This window comes from Rhea pennata, chromosome 3, assembly GCF_028389875.1.
Source record: "Rhea pennata isolate bPtePen1 chromosome 3, bPtePen1.pri, whole genome shotgun sequence".
NCBI classification, from domain to species: domain Eukaryota; kingdom Metazoa; phylum Chordata; class Aves; order Rheiformes; family Rheidae; genus Rhea; species Rhea pennata.
Window position 1 is genome coordinate 73,709,347 of NC_084665.1, and position 14,458 is coordinate 73,723,804.

Consider the following 14,458-nt stretch of genomic DNA (forward strand, 5'->3'; position numbering starts at 1 on the left):
GCTTGTGCATGTGCACGCACGTGTCTCCATGTGGTTTTGCACGCATGAGTGGGCCTCTATGTGGGGGCATGTGCATGTGCGTGTGCACGTTTGCACGTGAAGGCCTGCGTGCGGGCTTGTGTGTGTGTGCATGCACAGATATGTATGCACATCCGTGTGGGGGCACGCACACGCGTGTGTGCACCCGCTTGCGGCACGTGTGTGCGTACGTCAGCTTGCACACCTGGGTGGGGGGCACACGTGTGTGCGCACATGTGTGTGCACGTGGGGGCCCCCCGGCAACACCTGGGCGGCCGAGCGGGCCTCGCCGAGCGCCCCGCCCCGAGGCGGGGACGGTCCCCGCGCGCCAGCACGCGGAGCTCCCGCCCGCGGGCGCGCAGCCCCCACGCGCGGCGCGGCTTGGCCCCGCCCCCGCGCGGAGGCCCCGCCCCCCTCGCCCGGAGGCCCCGCCCCGCCCCGCCCGCGGCCGCCGGGCAGTTCCGCGCGGGCGGAGCGGCAGCAGCATGGGCCGGAGCTGACAGCGCCCGCCCCGCACACGCCGAGCGGGCCAGCGCCGCCGCCGCGAAGGGAAAAGTTGTCGCGGCCGTGCGGGGAAACTTTCTGCCGCCCAGCGCAGCCGGCGCGGCGCGGTCCCTGCGCGGTCCCTGCGCGGTGCTGCGCGGCGGCGGCGGCGGCGGCGGGTCGCGCGGCGCGGCGCGGCGCGGCGCTGAGGCGGCGCGGGGGCCATGCCCGCCGCCAGCCTGCTGCCGCTGTTCGGTAGCGCGGCGGGGCCGGGGGCGCTGGGCGGCCCCGGGGGCGGCGGCGCGGGCGGCGGGGGCAGGAAGGCGGCGGGGCCCGGCGCGTTCCGGCTGACGGAGAAGTTCGTGCTGCTGCTGGTGTTCAGCGCCTTCATCACCCTCTGCTTCGGGGCCATCTTCTTCCTGCCCGACTCCTCCAAGCTCCTCAGCGGCGTCTTCTTCCACTCGGCCGCCCTGCAGCCGCCGCCGCCGCCGCCCGGCGGGCAGCCCCGCGCCCCGCCGCAGCCCGGCGGCGGCCCCGCGGCGGCGGCGGCGGCGGCGGCGTCGGCGAGCAGCCTGGCGCGGATCCGCGCGGACCACGAGCGGGCTCTGCGGGAGGCCAAGGAGACGCTGCAGAAGCTGCCCGAGGAGATCCGCAGGGACATCCGCCAGGACAAGGAGAAACTTCTGCAGGACGCCCGCGGCAGGAAGGAGGCGGGAGCCCCCGGGCTGCCCCAGCGCCCCTTCCGCCAGCCCGCCGGCGCCGTGGGGCAGGAGCCCGCCGACCCCGCCGTCCGGCAGCGGAGGGACAAAATCAAAGAGGTGGGTGGCGGCGGCGTGGGGCGGCCCAGCCCGGCGGTGGGGGGAGTTGGGGAGCGGCCGCCCCGCAGCCCCGACGGCGCGGCCGCAGCCCCGGCGCCGGGCGCCGCTGCCCGCGGGAGCGGTCGCTGCCAGCTGTTGCGCCGAGCCCGGCGCCGTCCTGCGCCCTCAGTGCGGGATTTTAGGGGAGGCGGGGGTTGTGTGTTTTTTTTTTTTTTTCCTTTCCCACGCGCGGCCGCGTCGGGCGCGTCGCGGTCCCGCTGGCGTTGGGGCTCTGGAGCGCTCTGGGAGGTGCGTCGGGGGAAGGGCGAAACGCCGCCGCTCGGGCTTTTAGCGGAAAGGCGCCTGAGCTGGAGCCCCTGGCCACGAACTCCGTGAGCCTCGCGCCCCGCGGTGCCGCACGGCCGGTCCCGAGGCCCCTCTCGAGCATTTCGGCGCAGAAACTCCCCGAAGTAAATGTAGGTGAGAGTGTCGGGAGCGCGGCTGGGTAGGTTCTTGGGGCAGAAGAAGAGTTTGCCCGATGCGTAGTTCAGTTTCCTGTCGTTACTGGCTGTTTTATGTATCAAACTGACAACTTCAGGCGGCTGCGGGGATTAGGGTTTATGCATTAATAACTAGTGTATGTTTCCTGTTCTGCGGTGGTGGAAATGAGACAGGACGGAGGCTGAAACTCCTGCGTGTTTCTGTGTTTGTGAAGCATCGTGAGCCTTATTTGGACCGACTTATTCTTATTTGCACGTTTGTACTGAGCAGTATGAAAAGTGAGCACTGAAATCACCCAAATGTCAAATAAGAAGCTCTCACAAATCTCCAGCTGTGACCCGAGCTCTGGAGTCCTCTCATCGGGTTAACTACGCTAGCGAATTGTGCAGCACTCATAAGCAATGAATGCCATGCAAAGGTATTTTGAGGGGAGAAACTCTCAAGTGTGCATGTTTTAGACCGCATATTAAACGTATGCAGGGACAACTTACTCTTTTGTTTGTGGTCTTGCACAGCCTCCCTGAGGCATACAGAACAATTAAAAGCACCAATAAACTGGTTTTCCCGGGCTCTTGAATTGCCGTGCTAGTACTTAGAGCTAGTGTAGTGAGGCTCCAGACCTGATGTGCTGAATTCAGTAGTATAAAACAGCTGGTGCTTTTCTAAGGAGGAAAGCTCAGATGCAACAAGTAAATAAGCTGGAGGAAGCAGGTAAAACTTAAGCATACCACTGATTTTGCTGTCTTAGCACTGTGCTGACTAGTCCAGTAGATACACATGTATGTGTGCATATATGTATGCTTGCATGTGTGTCTGTGCATATACATACTAATTTACATACATACCCTAGTATCTCTTAATTTTTTTTCTCTCTCTTTCTATCCCATCACTCTTCTTTCTCCCCTACTTCACCCTAGAAGCCACTGACAGTATAGCAGCCCCCCAAAGCAGATGTCTGGCAGTGTAAGCATAGGAAATGACAAAAAGACTGAGATAGTTTTCAGATCTCTGTTTTCTTCATGTCTCAGTATGTTTCCCTCAATATTATTTCTGTTACTTCTGGGAATTTCCTTTCCTCTTGATTCAGTATCTGAACTTAACATACCGTTTACTTCATCGCTCTTGATTGGTTTGACTTTTTTTTTTTCTTCTTTGAGGAAAAAGCCGTGCTCTTTTTTTTCCCCCAGTGTTAAAACAGTGTTTCCCATTCTGTATTAACTTGTTTTCTTAGCTGTCCATTGTTTCATATATTGCCATTTTTGTTGCTATTTTCGCTGTCTTTGCAATCCTCTGTCTACTTCCCCCCCCCATTATAGCTTTACTGGCAAACTCTAATCTATAGTGTTTTTAGAAATAGTTTTAAATTGTAACTTTTACAAACATGAACTTTGTACTAAACTGTACATGCAGGCAAACCGAGGAAACTACCTGTTCAAGTTCCTGTCTTGTGCCTTGCATTTGCATGCTGGTGGTGCAAACTTCAAGAATCCGTTTGCTTCCATAGTCTCTTGAGTCTGGAATTTGAGTCTGAATTATATAACGTATGTTGTGTAATTAGGACTTAAATTTTGAATCTGTTCCTGTGGGTATTTCTGACAGAGGGAGCAGACTGCTTTAAAGGAAAAGAATGACAAGAAGTATGGTTGCTCTGCCATCCGTTCCAGTCCTCAAAGAGCTCCATGTCTTCAAAGTGTTGGTGTAAAAGCAGAGGGGAGGAGACAGCTTAGAGAGGTTTTGTTCATATACCATTATAAATTGTAAGCTGAATTAAGTGTTTAGAAGTCTAGAGTCAGTGCTAATATGGTGATATGGTTTGTGATTGATAACACGGATTATGATTATGATTTTATGCCATTTCTTGACTAAGTTTTGTTAAAAAACTTTTAGCTATTTTTCTGTGGCATACTTCTTGTAAAAACTGTGAAGCTTAGTATATTTCCCCCATTTCTTAAAAAAAAAAAAAAAGGATACTGAACTTTATTTAGTATCGAGTATCACAAATGACTAGGAAAATAAGAAATTTGCTGAAAGTCTAACAAGTGGGTGAAGTGGAGATGCAGAAACGCGCAGCAGTGGAGATGGCATTGCTGCCACCGCTTACCCCTCTGTAAGACAGTGTCATTGCTCTGACTGCGTGTGCAGCAGCCGTGTACCTGCAAGGCCTCCGTGTCTGCCCATGTCCTCTCCTGATGGATCGGGGGTGTAGGCCAGAGACTAGATACTGATGCGTGCTGTTATTTCTCTTCAGATGATGAATTGCCCACAGTCGTTGAAAGCGGATCTGGCAGTACTGCCTGCAATGAAGTTTGCCTGTTACTTCCTGTTATAAAACTGCTGTCAGTTGCTTGTGACTGTGCTAATTTTTTTTTTTTTTTAACTGGCTGACCTGATGTTGGCTGTACTGACTGTCTTCCTCAGGCCAAATGTTTCAGGAAGGTTTCAGCAAAGTGGTACAGCTGCTTTCAAGCATATCAATGAAGAGTTGTATTTTGTTAGTCCTTAAGCTCTTTAGGCAGGTTTAGTGATGCTCTGACATCTCCATGCCTTGGAGCAGGGTCTGAGTACCTGGAACTTCTCATGCTGGTCTCTGTTTTTGTGTCCTGCCTGGAGCCATGGACTTGATTGGGGAGGCGGTGGTTGGTATTCCCCTTTTGTCACTCACTGTCGCTGACTTGAGAGACTAGAGGGCTCTTCCTTCAAGCAAGTGCCTCCCATGATATCTGTTCCCCATCTGTAGAAAGGAGGCATGGAAGGAAATGGAGACTCTGATAACATTTTTGCGTGCATGAGTGGAACCGTCTCTGCTGTTGTCCAGCCATAACCAACAGTGTAATCAGAAATAACACCAGGGATGACTTGCAAGTACATAGGTAGTATGAAAAAAGGGGCAGCTTGATGTGAACTAAAGCAGTGATTAGTAGAGGACAGAGATAGTGGGGATAGGCTAGTGAGGCAGGGGATGCACTGTTTCAATTAGGGAAGTCTGATTTGGAATCTTTTTAAAATCCAATCCCTCTCTCTTGAAAAGGAAAAAAATTGTGATTGAATTATTTAGGTGTTAGAAAAATAACAAAAACTGAACCCTTTCATTTCAGAGAAAAGAACTTGAAAAGGACGAATGAGCTAGCTCAGGTACTAGAAGCAATATAATCACATTAGTGCAGCACTCTGCTCAGGCTAATTAATCCTGCTGAATAGCTAGCTATTGGTGCTGGTGGAGCACCATACTAATACAGCTGGGCTGCTCTTGAACTGGATAGCAAGCTTGGATACGCTACACATCAGTGTATGGTGCTGTTCAGACATGTCCTCAGGATAAAAGCATCCTTGGAAAGCTGGGATCCAGTGGCCTAAGATATATGATCATGCTCTCTGTTCCTTCCAGCACTCCAATTGCTTCCACAATACTCAACCATTGCAGTCAACTAAGTAGAGGTCCCAGAGGGGAGAGTTTTATTCACTAATTCGGCTGTTATTTCTGAGCATCAGTCCTTTGAGCTGGACAGTGCAGCAGTCCTGAGGCAGCAAAACAGATTCAGCAGCTGAAAGTTACCTCATGATATCTTTAAAGCGAGAACCCGATTGAGGTTGCATTAGCAGCACAAATTCTGAAGCTTCCTGCATGCTTGTTTTGTTTGTTTAGTTTCAGCATTACTCGTTTTCTGTGGCAGTTTAATTGGAAATCATTGGATTAAGCAAGAAGTCTTTGTAATGCTGCAGGGAAGTTCAGAAATATCTGGGGGGGGGGGGGGAAACCACCCCAGAATGCTTATGAGCATAAAAGTGAATGAATAATATTAGCTCTCTGTTTTTCATCATGCACTTGACCTAGCAGCACTGGGGTATGATTGGAACTCCCCGATAATACGGAGGAGTGATGGTAGAATTGCATGGCGTAGCTCACCTCTGAAAAGGGGCCATTGGCCCCATTTTCCTTCCTACACCCTCCTGCTACTTGCTCTCCTGTTTGCTGGTATGCTGGTGCTGCTGGGCTGGGGGGTCTCATGGACAGTGGGGGTGTGAAGAACAGGACTTTTTGATGATTCCCCTGGAGCCACCTGTAAAGCTGATGCAGTTCACTAAACCAGTGGAAAAGTAACAGAACAAAAAAGGTTCAATAGTTCTGTATAAAGTTGGTGAGTCAAAGTGGTTAATGGAAGGGTCCACTCAGTGCTTGTTCTGGCTGTAGTGGGGGAGCCGTACTGTATGGAGGAAGCAGGTGGAAGGAGAAAGAGGAACAAACCCTTTCCTTTCAGGAGGAAAGGAGGAAGTTGTCCAAGTAGCTGATCTGACCTACCTTCACCCTTAAATTTGAATCTCCACAGCATGACATTTGCAGAGTGAAGGTTCACTCTGCTGTGGTGACCTTCTGTGGCAGGCAGGAGCACTGCACTTCAGAAGGCTGCTGCCTCCCAACTCCTTTTCTCAAAACACAAAATGGGGAAAAAAATACTGTAGCAGTACTTAGTGAAACCTGGGAGTCCCTTTACTAGGATTCACAGTGCTTTTATTGGAAGGAAGATTGTGAGGCCCCTGTAGGATGAGAAGAGTTTGAAAAGGATGCTGTGCACCTATTGAGTGGTTCCCAGTCTCAAATGCATGTTCACTGATGGTATATTTCTTTAAGAATAAGATGCAATTAAAGGAAGTAATGTAATGAGTTAGCAAGGTAGTGATTCCTGGAAATATGTTGATGATGCAATGTAATTTTTCTTTTTAAGTTTTCTCAGTGTACTTTCTGACCTTAATGTCAACATCTTGTAGCTGTCATCCAGTTTCTCAAAGGAGTTCAAAATGAAGTTTAAATGAACCTTGTCTTTGTTTTTTTTTTTTTTTTTTTATTTCAACCCTTTATTTACCTGTTATCTGTAACGTTTTCTTATCTGCTAGTTGAGTTTGAAGGTTTCACAGTGCCTTCCTTCCTGAAAAATATTACTGATGTATTTCTATTTTTGTTTTTAATAATGGTTTTAAAAAAGACTAAGGAGGTGAGTTAGGTGTGTAAATAAAATGGTATCTTATATGCCAAAGTTATTGAGGCGATCCTCAGGGGGCTTGTAGACATTCTCCTAGGCTTTGCTGGAAGGTCTGTGCTCATGTCAAGTGGCAGCTGGAGGTAGGGTAGGATATCTTATAGCATCTAAAATGTCACAAAATTATATGTTAAACTGCTTGCTTAGGGATAATGACAAGAAAAGATGCAGAGAATCTCCATCTAAGTAATGGAGACTACGATGCAGGGACTCCCTTACGCAGATCTCTGGGCTCTGGCATTTGCCAGACCCTTTGCAGAGCCAGTTCAACCCACCAGCCCAATAGAAAGCTACCCACCTGCCCACCCACGCTGACGTTGGGTTCACTGCCTGGAAGGGTCGGGAGCCAACCTGGCTCTGTGGGGCACAAGGGGAGCAGTCGACCACGCTAGGCTGGTACATTTGGAAGCAGCTGCAAAGTGGAGGCTGCGGTGGAGAGTGGGACTGGGGCTTCTTTTGCCATGAGACACCAGAGAGCCTCAGTGATGGGACAGTTGGCTGCAGTGGCAGTGGAGAGTCATTGCCAAAGCAGTGTCCCATCTGCTTCCTGGTGCCCTCTTTTCTGGGAGCCCCTTGTTTCAGGTGAGTTGCTTGGGCTGTTTGCCATATCCTCTCCATTTTTTGAGGACCTGGCAGCCTCAATCAAGTGACTTGAAGTTTCTGACAGATAGGCAAAATGCCTGTCTCGCTTGAACCTCCGTCATGAGTTGGATGAATATCTCAGCCTGTGACAGCGTGCACATTTGACAGGAATATGCAACTTTGGCACTCGGGTGAGTTCCCATGGCTAGTTCATGTTGTCAGCCTTTACGAGCTCTCTGTGAGCTGAATAAAAGCAATATTTCCTTTTTTATATAAAGGAATATGTTCATGCTTGGTCTACGTTCTCAACAGGTAAATTTGCCAAAACTAACTGAACGACATGTAACTGGATCCTCTAGAACAGAGAGGAAAACGTTCACTGGAAAGCATCTGGCTTTCAAAAAAAAAAAAAAAATCAAGCGCACGGTTTATTCTTTAACTGAAAACTGTGTGCACATTTTAGGTAGAGGCAAAACCTAAGTTCCAGACACACAAGACTCTTTTGGTGAAAATTAAACAAGGTGATGAAAAGAGGTGAGGTAAAGCTTAAAGTGGAACGTCTCCTGTATTTTGGTGCAAGTTAGATTCTCATGGTGGTAATCTTGTATTTAATATTTATCTAGCAGCCTATGACAGGCAGTTAGCTTAGGGAAATGGAGTAAATCATAATGGTGCTGAATACAACTGCTTAAGGCTGTAGGTTTATGCTTCAGGCAAACTGAAGCAGAAAAATTCCACCTATTTATTAAAATCTACTAGTAGGGCAGAAAAATGTCCCTCATCCAGAGGAAAAATGCTAGCATGGCAGATAGGCAGGCAGCTTTTTTTGTGTGTTAATGAAGGCATGGAATTGTGAAAGCAAATCATGGATGGATGGGAGACAGCACTTCTCATGAAAGATAATTAACTTCATTATGTTAGCACCTGTATGACTGCTGGACAGACGCGCTTTCCCTGGAAGCTCCCTGAAACATACTCAGGAATTCCTAGGGCCCCCTATGTTCGCCTCCTGGAAGTGTTGCTTGCAGAGCCAGCATTGACGCAAATTTCTGCGGTTTTCATCTTTAAATAGAATGCCTTAGCGTGCAATAACGTACATCTTTCTAATTTACTTGGCAGAACAACATTCTAATACTTCGAGAAAGTGGCTTTCATTTGGTGCTCGCTGCCGTCTACCAGGGCGGCACTTCTCTGGCAATAGGTGTAGTCTAAGGTGGCATAATAATGATAAAACATTCTGGTACTGTGCATTTCTAATGACAAACTGCACTATTAACGTATGTTTTAGACATTTGGTTTTGAGGAACTTTGTGGTTATTTCTAAGTAATTTCTAGAACTGCCATTGTAAGCTTGCAGAAAGTAATTATATAGGTGGGCCTATGAATTAAGCAACATGGGCAATGTACCAAGTACTTGATATACTGGATCCTTTTTGTGTGTGTGAATACTTTCTTTATGCAAAAAATGAGGGGGTTTTTAAGTATCTGATGAAAAGAATGCATGCATACTTGTAAGAAGTCTCTAGCCTCTTCTTTTTCCATGACTGCTTATAACCAGACTTGCAAATCTCTCATGAAAACATAATTGGTGATGAATAAAGCACGTGTTTACCTGAAACAGATTAAATGAAACCCTGTTCACAGAGCTGTGTTACAGCAGTTACTGTCGTAATAGAGTACTTGGCAGCCTTTCCCATAGCATTCAGAAGACTTTAGCACTGCGAGAAAGTAGTGTGTTTCTCCAGAGGTGAGCGGGGTCTAGCGACTCAGGCAAGATCGTACCGTGCATCAGCGGCAGGGTTAAGAATAGGCCTTGATTACCTGGCTCCGGTTAAATTGCTCTGCGCTGAGCCGAGGGCTGTTGCTGCGGGCTATGTGAAGGCTCTTACCCGCTCTTTGCTCCTGTCTGGTGCGAGTCTCTTGCTTGGGCATGTCAGCTCGCTGGGGTTGATCTAAGCCTGGGTTTTGGAGCGCGGTTCAAGACCACGCATGGGCAGCTGTGGTCTGCTGCTGAACTACTGTTAATCAGCCTGGTTATTCCAGGGACAGACTGAGCCTGAGATGCCTCGATTCTGTGTTCAGGCCACCAGGTTAAGCATTTTAAACAGTCCTGGAAATCAAATGCTCTGGTCTAGTGCTGTTTGGAGGGGAAGCAAGTGGGGTCGTAAGCCTGCAGCCTTGCCTTTCTTGCATCTTGAAATGTTCCGTGTGAGCGCAGTTGTAACCAAAGAATGCTTGTATGAAATAACATGACAGCCTGCTATAATTCTCCTCAGTAAGCTGACCGGATTTTATAGCTAGTGTTTATGAAGATACAGGTATTGCTCGTTCTGATGCCTCTAATTTTAAAAGCTTTCCAAACAGATTGGGTGAGCACATAACCTGCTATTGCGTTCTTAAAACTGTTAAACATCCACAGTGCTTGTGGGAGCACTGAGATACGCAGTCTCTTATGCAAAGGTAAATGCAAGTGTAAAACCTACTTTCATTTGTCCTCCCACTCTCTCTTGGAAACTATACATGCCTTGGCATGTATATTGTTTAAGAAGTAAAGCAAGTGGATGGAAGTCTGACTTCTAAGAAACTTGGCCCCTTTGTTTAAACATGAAACTCTGATAAAGTAAGAAAAGACATGAAAATCAAAAGAGATGGGGAAGCCCAAAAGATGCTGTACAAGGAATGAGCTAATAATTTTGGAACATCTGGCTATTAAAAGACTTCCTGTGTGCTTTTAAAAAATTCTCTCATAAGAATCGACTTTTTTCTCTGATACTGGGTAGGAGCAGAAGTTGCAGTTTTTATGTAAAAACATGCTTTCTTGAAGTTCTCATGTGACAGTATGTATTGGTTGCATTTATATTACAGGCAGTATTACGTTTCATCCATAAGATTAAAGTGGAAAGGAAAGAGAAGGAAGGAACAGTATCTGATGCTTTTTTTTCCAGAAATTTACATAATCTAACTTGTGTAAGGGTGATCTTATTGCTTGGCAACATGAAACATCTATTTCAATTATTTATTCAGAGTGCACTTTTAAAACATTCTAATAAAATTGTATTAGACCAGTATGGCTTGCTGCTTTAATTAGCATTCAGACCACTGTGAGGTGCCTTTTGTTCTATGTATTTATTTTTAATATATCTGCATATTTTCCCTTTGCTTAGCTCCTTGCATAAAAAACATTTTTTGTTCAGGGACTGCTTTTTTTTCCTAAGGAAATAGGAAGTAGCTTGTGTAAAAGAATACCAAGATTTTAAAAAAATTTGCTTTGGAAGAGTAATGCTTAAGAAGATAGCAATTTTACTATCCTCTGCTATGCACAGACAGATGCAAACCCAGCCTTTAACTCTACTGTCAGTTTTCTCACTGCCTTTGAGTACTGACATCTGTTGGTGCCCTGAATGGTGATACTCGGAATAAAGCTTTGCCCATACTGCTGTCTGTAGGGAAATCTGCTGCTTGTTACTGTGGTTGTAGTTCTCCACCCATCTGTGATTCTGAGAACTGCACTCCAAAATTTGTCTAGGGCCTAAATAGTCACACTAGAGTCTTTAAACTAGAGCTTAAAGAAGAGAAATAGATATTAATAACTTGGAGGGACTGGTATCCTCCCTCCCCTCCATCATGTAACAGAAAACCTAATGATCACTTAGAGAGCAGGAGAGTTATAACCATGATGTATTTGAAAAGTCATAACGCTTCAAATCTGTGTGCTGCTTGCTTTGTTCCGGTGAGGTTGTCTGAAGAGCCACCATGGAAAAAACTGCACTGTGTAATGCCAGACTGCAAGTTGAGTGATATTTTTGTGTCTTACTCAGTAGTGCTCTAGAGCAAGCGTGAAGCATGGCACTGAACCAGAACTGGATCTTCATAGAAATGTTTGTGATCTTGCCAAGGGCTAAGGTGCCGTCACAGATCAAAAAGGGCATTTCAGAAAACAGCCTTTCTGAAGAAAAGCCCTTAAGCCTCTTCGTGCAGTTTCTTTAAAAATTCACCATATTTGGGTGTGCACACGAAGGGGTGTGTATATGTGTGTGTGTACATATACATATAGAGAGAGGAGAGATGTATTTGTATCTCTCTGTATAAAGATGTTTAACATTAGAGCCAAATACTTTGTGCATCTGGTAGAGGATGAATTCTCTTGTCTGTCCCTGTCTGTCCCTAAGGATGTAGTTTGAGTGCAAGCTCTGATCTGAATAAGCACCGTGAATAAAGTCAAGGCATTGACTTTACAAATAGTCATCTAAATTGAAAAGGTAATTATATACATGCTGCAGGCAAAATCCAGAGCATTGGGATGAAGCAAAGAAAATCTTGAATTTCAGCAGTTATCAGTTTTACATAGATTATTTTGTTATACATATCTAAACCTTGAAAAAGTAGATGCTCTGCAGAAAAGTTTTCAGACTTCACAGAAACACAGTTTTATTATGCAGCCTGATCATCTCAAAACATTATGGAAGCATGGTTGGTCTGCATTAATGTGTGCTGGAGTTTTGTTTGTTCTTTCCCATAAGCTTCTACTTACCATATAATTTTGTTGTTGAGAGAGAGAGCGCAATCCAGACTCACTTAATTATTTTTCTAGTCTGCGTAGAGAGAAAGCAATCTTCAGTCAGCTTGAAGATCCCACATATTATATGGTAGTCAAGATGGTTACTGACTGAAAAAGTAGTTTTGTTGCCTTTCTTAGATCCTGCTTGCTGTGAAGAAAGATGTTCCAAATTTTAACTTTCTAATCATTAAATACACTAGTTTTATGAAGTGTAGGGGTTCCTGTTTCAAACTGTTCTCATTTCTGTAGAGGCTGAATTTTACTTTTTACACTTGCAGCTTTTTATTTTGATATTAATTCCTGAAAAGAAGTTGCCTGGAGACATGATTATTTGAACCCTGTAATGAGATTGCCATGTTTTTTCCATGTGGAGGGCAAATATTACCCAGAATAGTAATTATTATAGAATACATCACAAGTACATAGAGCTATATTAATAATGTCATGTAATGTCATCATTTAAGAAAATCGTAAAGATTTAAATTGGAAGGGACTTCTGGAGACGTGCTCAGTTTCTTGCTCAGAGCAGTACTGACTTCAAAATAATATCAGGTTGCTCACAAACTTGTGCAATCAAATTTGGGAAATCTCCAAAGATGGAGATTTGGCACCCTCTCTGGACAAACCTATTCCTGTCTCGAAAGACCTTATGTTTTTTTTTTTAATTGTTATTACTGTAGCTAGTTTGAATTTCTCTTGCTGCAACTTGTCACCATTGTTTCTTCTTTTACTGTGCACCACTAAGATGATCTTGACTCCTTCTTCTCTGTATACAACCATTAGGTAGGTAAGACAGCAATTAAACTCTTCCCCTCCCTTCCCATTCGTCATCTCCAGTTTGAGCAAACCCAGCTCTGTCAGCCTTTCCTCATGTTCTTCTTTACTTCACGCCCCCTTCCACCCCCGCCAAATCTCTATGTTGCTGTACCAGGGAGCGCAAAACCGAGAACGACACTCTGTTTGAGGCCCCAGGAATGTCAAGCAGAAGGTCTTAATCATTTCCCTTGACAAATGGGCACACTTGCTAATGAAGCCCACTATATAGCTAGTCTTCATCACTGCAAGGATGCTTTGCTGACCTGTGTTTGGCCAGTTGTCCAGCAGAACCCCTAGCTGCAAAGCTGCTTTCCAGCCAGTAATTTCCCAGTGTGTATTTGTGCAATGGATTATGCTATGCCAGGTATAAGATTTTGTGTTTGCTGAGCTTCATGAGGCTTGTCAGCCCACCGCAGCAGCTTGTTGATGCCCTTGGAGCAGGAGCCCTGCTCTCCAGCTTCCCAATTGCTGTCCTATTTTTGGCATTATCCTTAAACTTGGTGTGTTGTCTTCTGTTGTCCAGATCTGCCTGAGAGGAATGTCACTCGTAACTGGCCACTTAGTTTACTTTGGCTGATTTACCATTGCTTTTTGAGCTTGGCAGACCAGCCAGTTTTTCACTGACCCTGTTGATCACCCATTTAGTCCATGCCTCCCTGCTTTGGCCACAATAGTGCTTAAGGGGGGCTGTGTCAAAAACTATGCTAAAGTCATGGTAAACAATATGTGCTGCTCTTTCCTCATCCACAGAGACAATTGCTTCATCATAAAAAGTAATTGGGTTGATTGAGCACAGTTTGCCTTTGGGAATCGTGCTTGCTGTTTGCAAAGATGTTTTTGTCCTTCATGTCCCAAGAAATAGCTTCAAGGAGGATTTGCTCCATATTCTTTCCAGGGGTTGGGATAAGGTTGACGAGCCTGTAGTTCCCTGAGGCTTGCACCTCTTCCCAGCAAGTTCTGCTGCTCTGCCTCAAGAGCATGCCTTGCTGGTAGACCAAAGAAAAAAAGAAATTAAGCTCTCAATCTTAATGTGTTTTGTCACTAGTTTGCCCTGCTTGTTCAGCAACAGGTCCCTGTTTTCTTGAGTCTTCTTTCTGCTGCCAAGGTACCTGTAGAGACCCTTCCTGTCCCACAGTGGTTTCCAGCTGAGCATCCCCTCACCTGGACTTCTACCTCTGCCCATTCTCTTGCTCCCTTCTCTCAGGTGCTTCCCAGCCTGCCAGGGACCTGCTTGTTGTCCTATGCATCAAGATGGACCCTGCTTGTCCCTAAAGGCTGACCAGCTCTCCTGAGCTCCTTTGTTGTGTTTAGTCTCTGGACAAGCTAGGTTTGCTCACCTGAAGTGCAGGGTCTATTACTTGCCTTCTTCACTTCCTCCAGGATCTTAAGCTCTCCTGTCCAGCATGTAAATGGGCTGATTTACTACAGCTTGTGGTTTAGACAGTTTTCTTTCATAAACTAGTTGTTCTGAAGTAAGCTTTTATTATTGGAAGTGGGGCAGCGGAGGAAAATGACTTGTGGCCTTTTTTGACTCCTTTGTATCTGTGCTACATTTCTCAGTTTCATTTTTTGGGCATAGCAGGTAGCTGGATATGAGCTCTGATATTTAGAATTTCTTTTAAAAATGAGAAAATGTTTACCAAACAAACAGGTATAGATAACATACGGAA

General features: G+C 46.1%; 1 protein-coding gene across 2 annotated transcripts in view; it reads left to right on the forward strand.

Annotated features, from left to right (window-relative positions):
* Positions 1-725: 725 nt before the first annotated feature.
* MAN1A1 (mannosidase alpha class 1A member 1) overlaps positions 726-14,458 on the forward strand; it is a 146,138-nt gene continuing 132,405 nt past the window's right edge. Inside the window, exon 1 of one of the 2 annotated variants that reach the window (XM_062572615.1) lies at positions 726-1,319. In XM_062572615.1, the coding sequence (XP_062428599.1) occupies positions 726-1,319 (594 nt within the window). Of the gene's footprint in view, positions 1,320-2,179; positions 2,218-14,458 lie in introns of those variants that run through there. The other variant, XM_062572617.1, reaches the window with a different exon arrangement.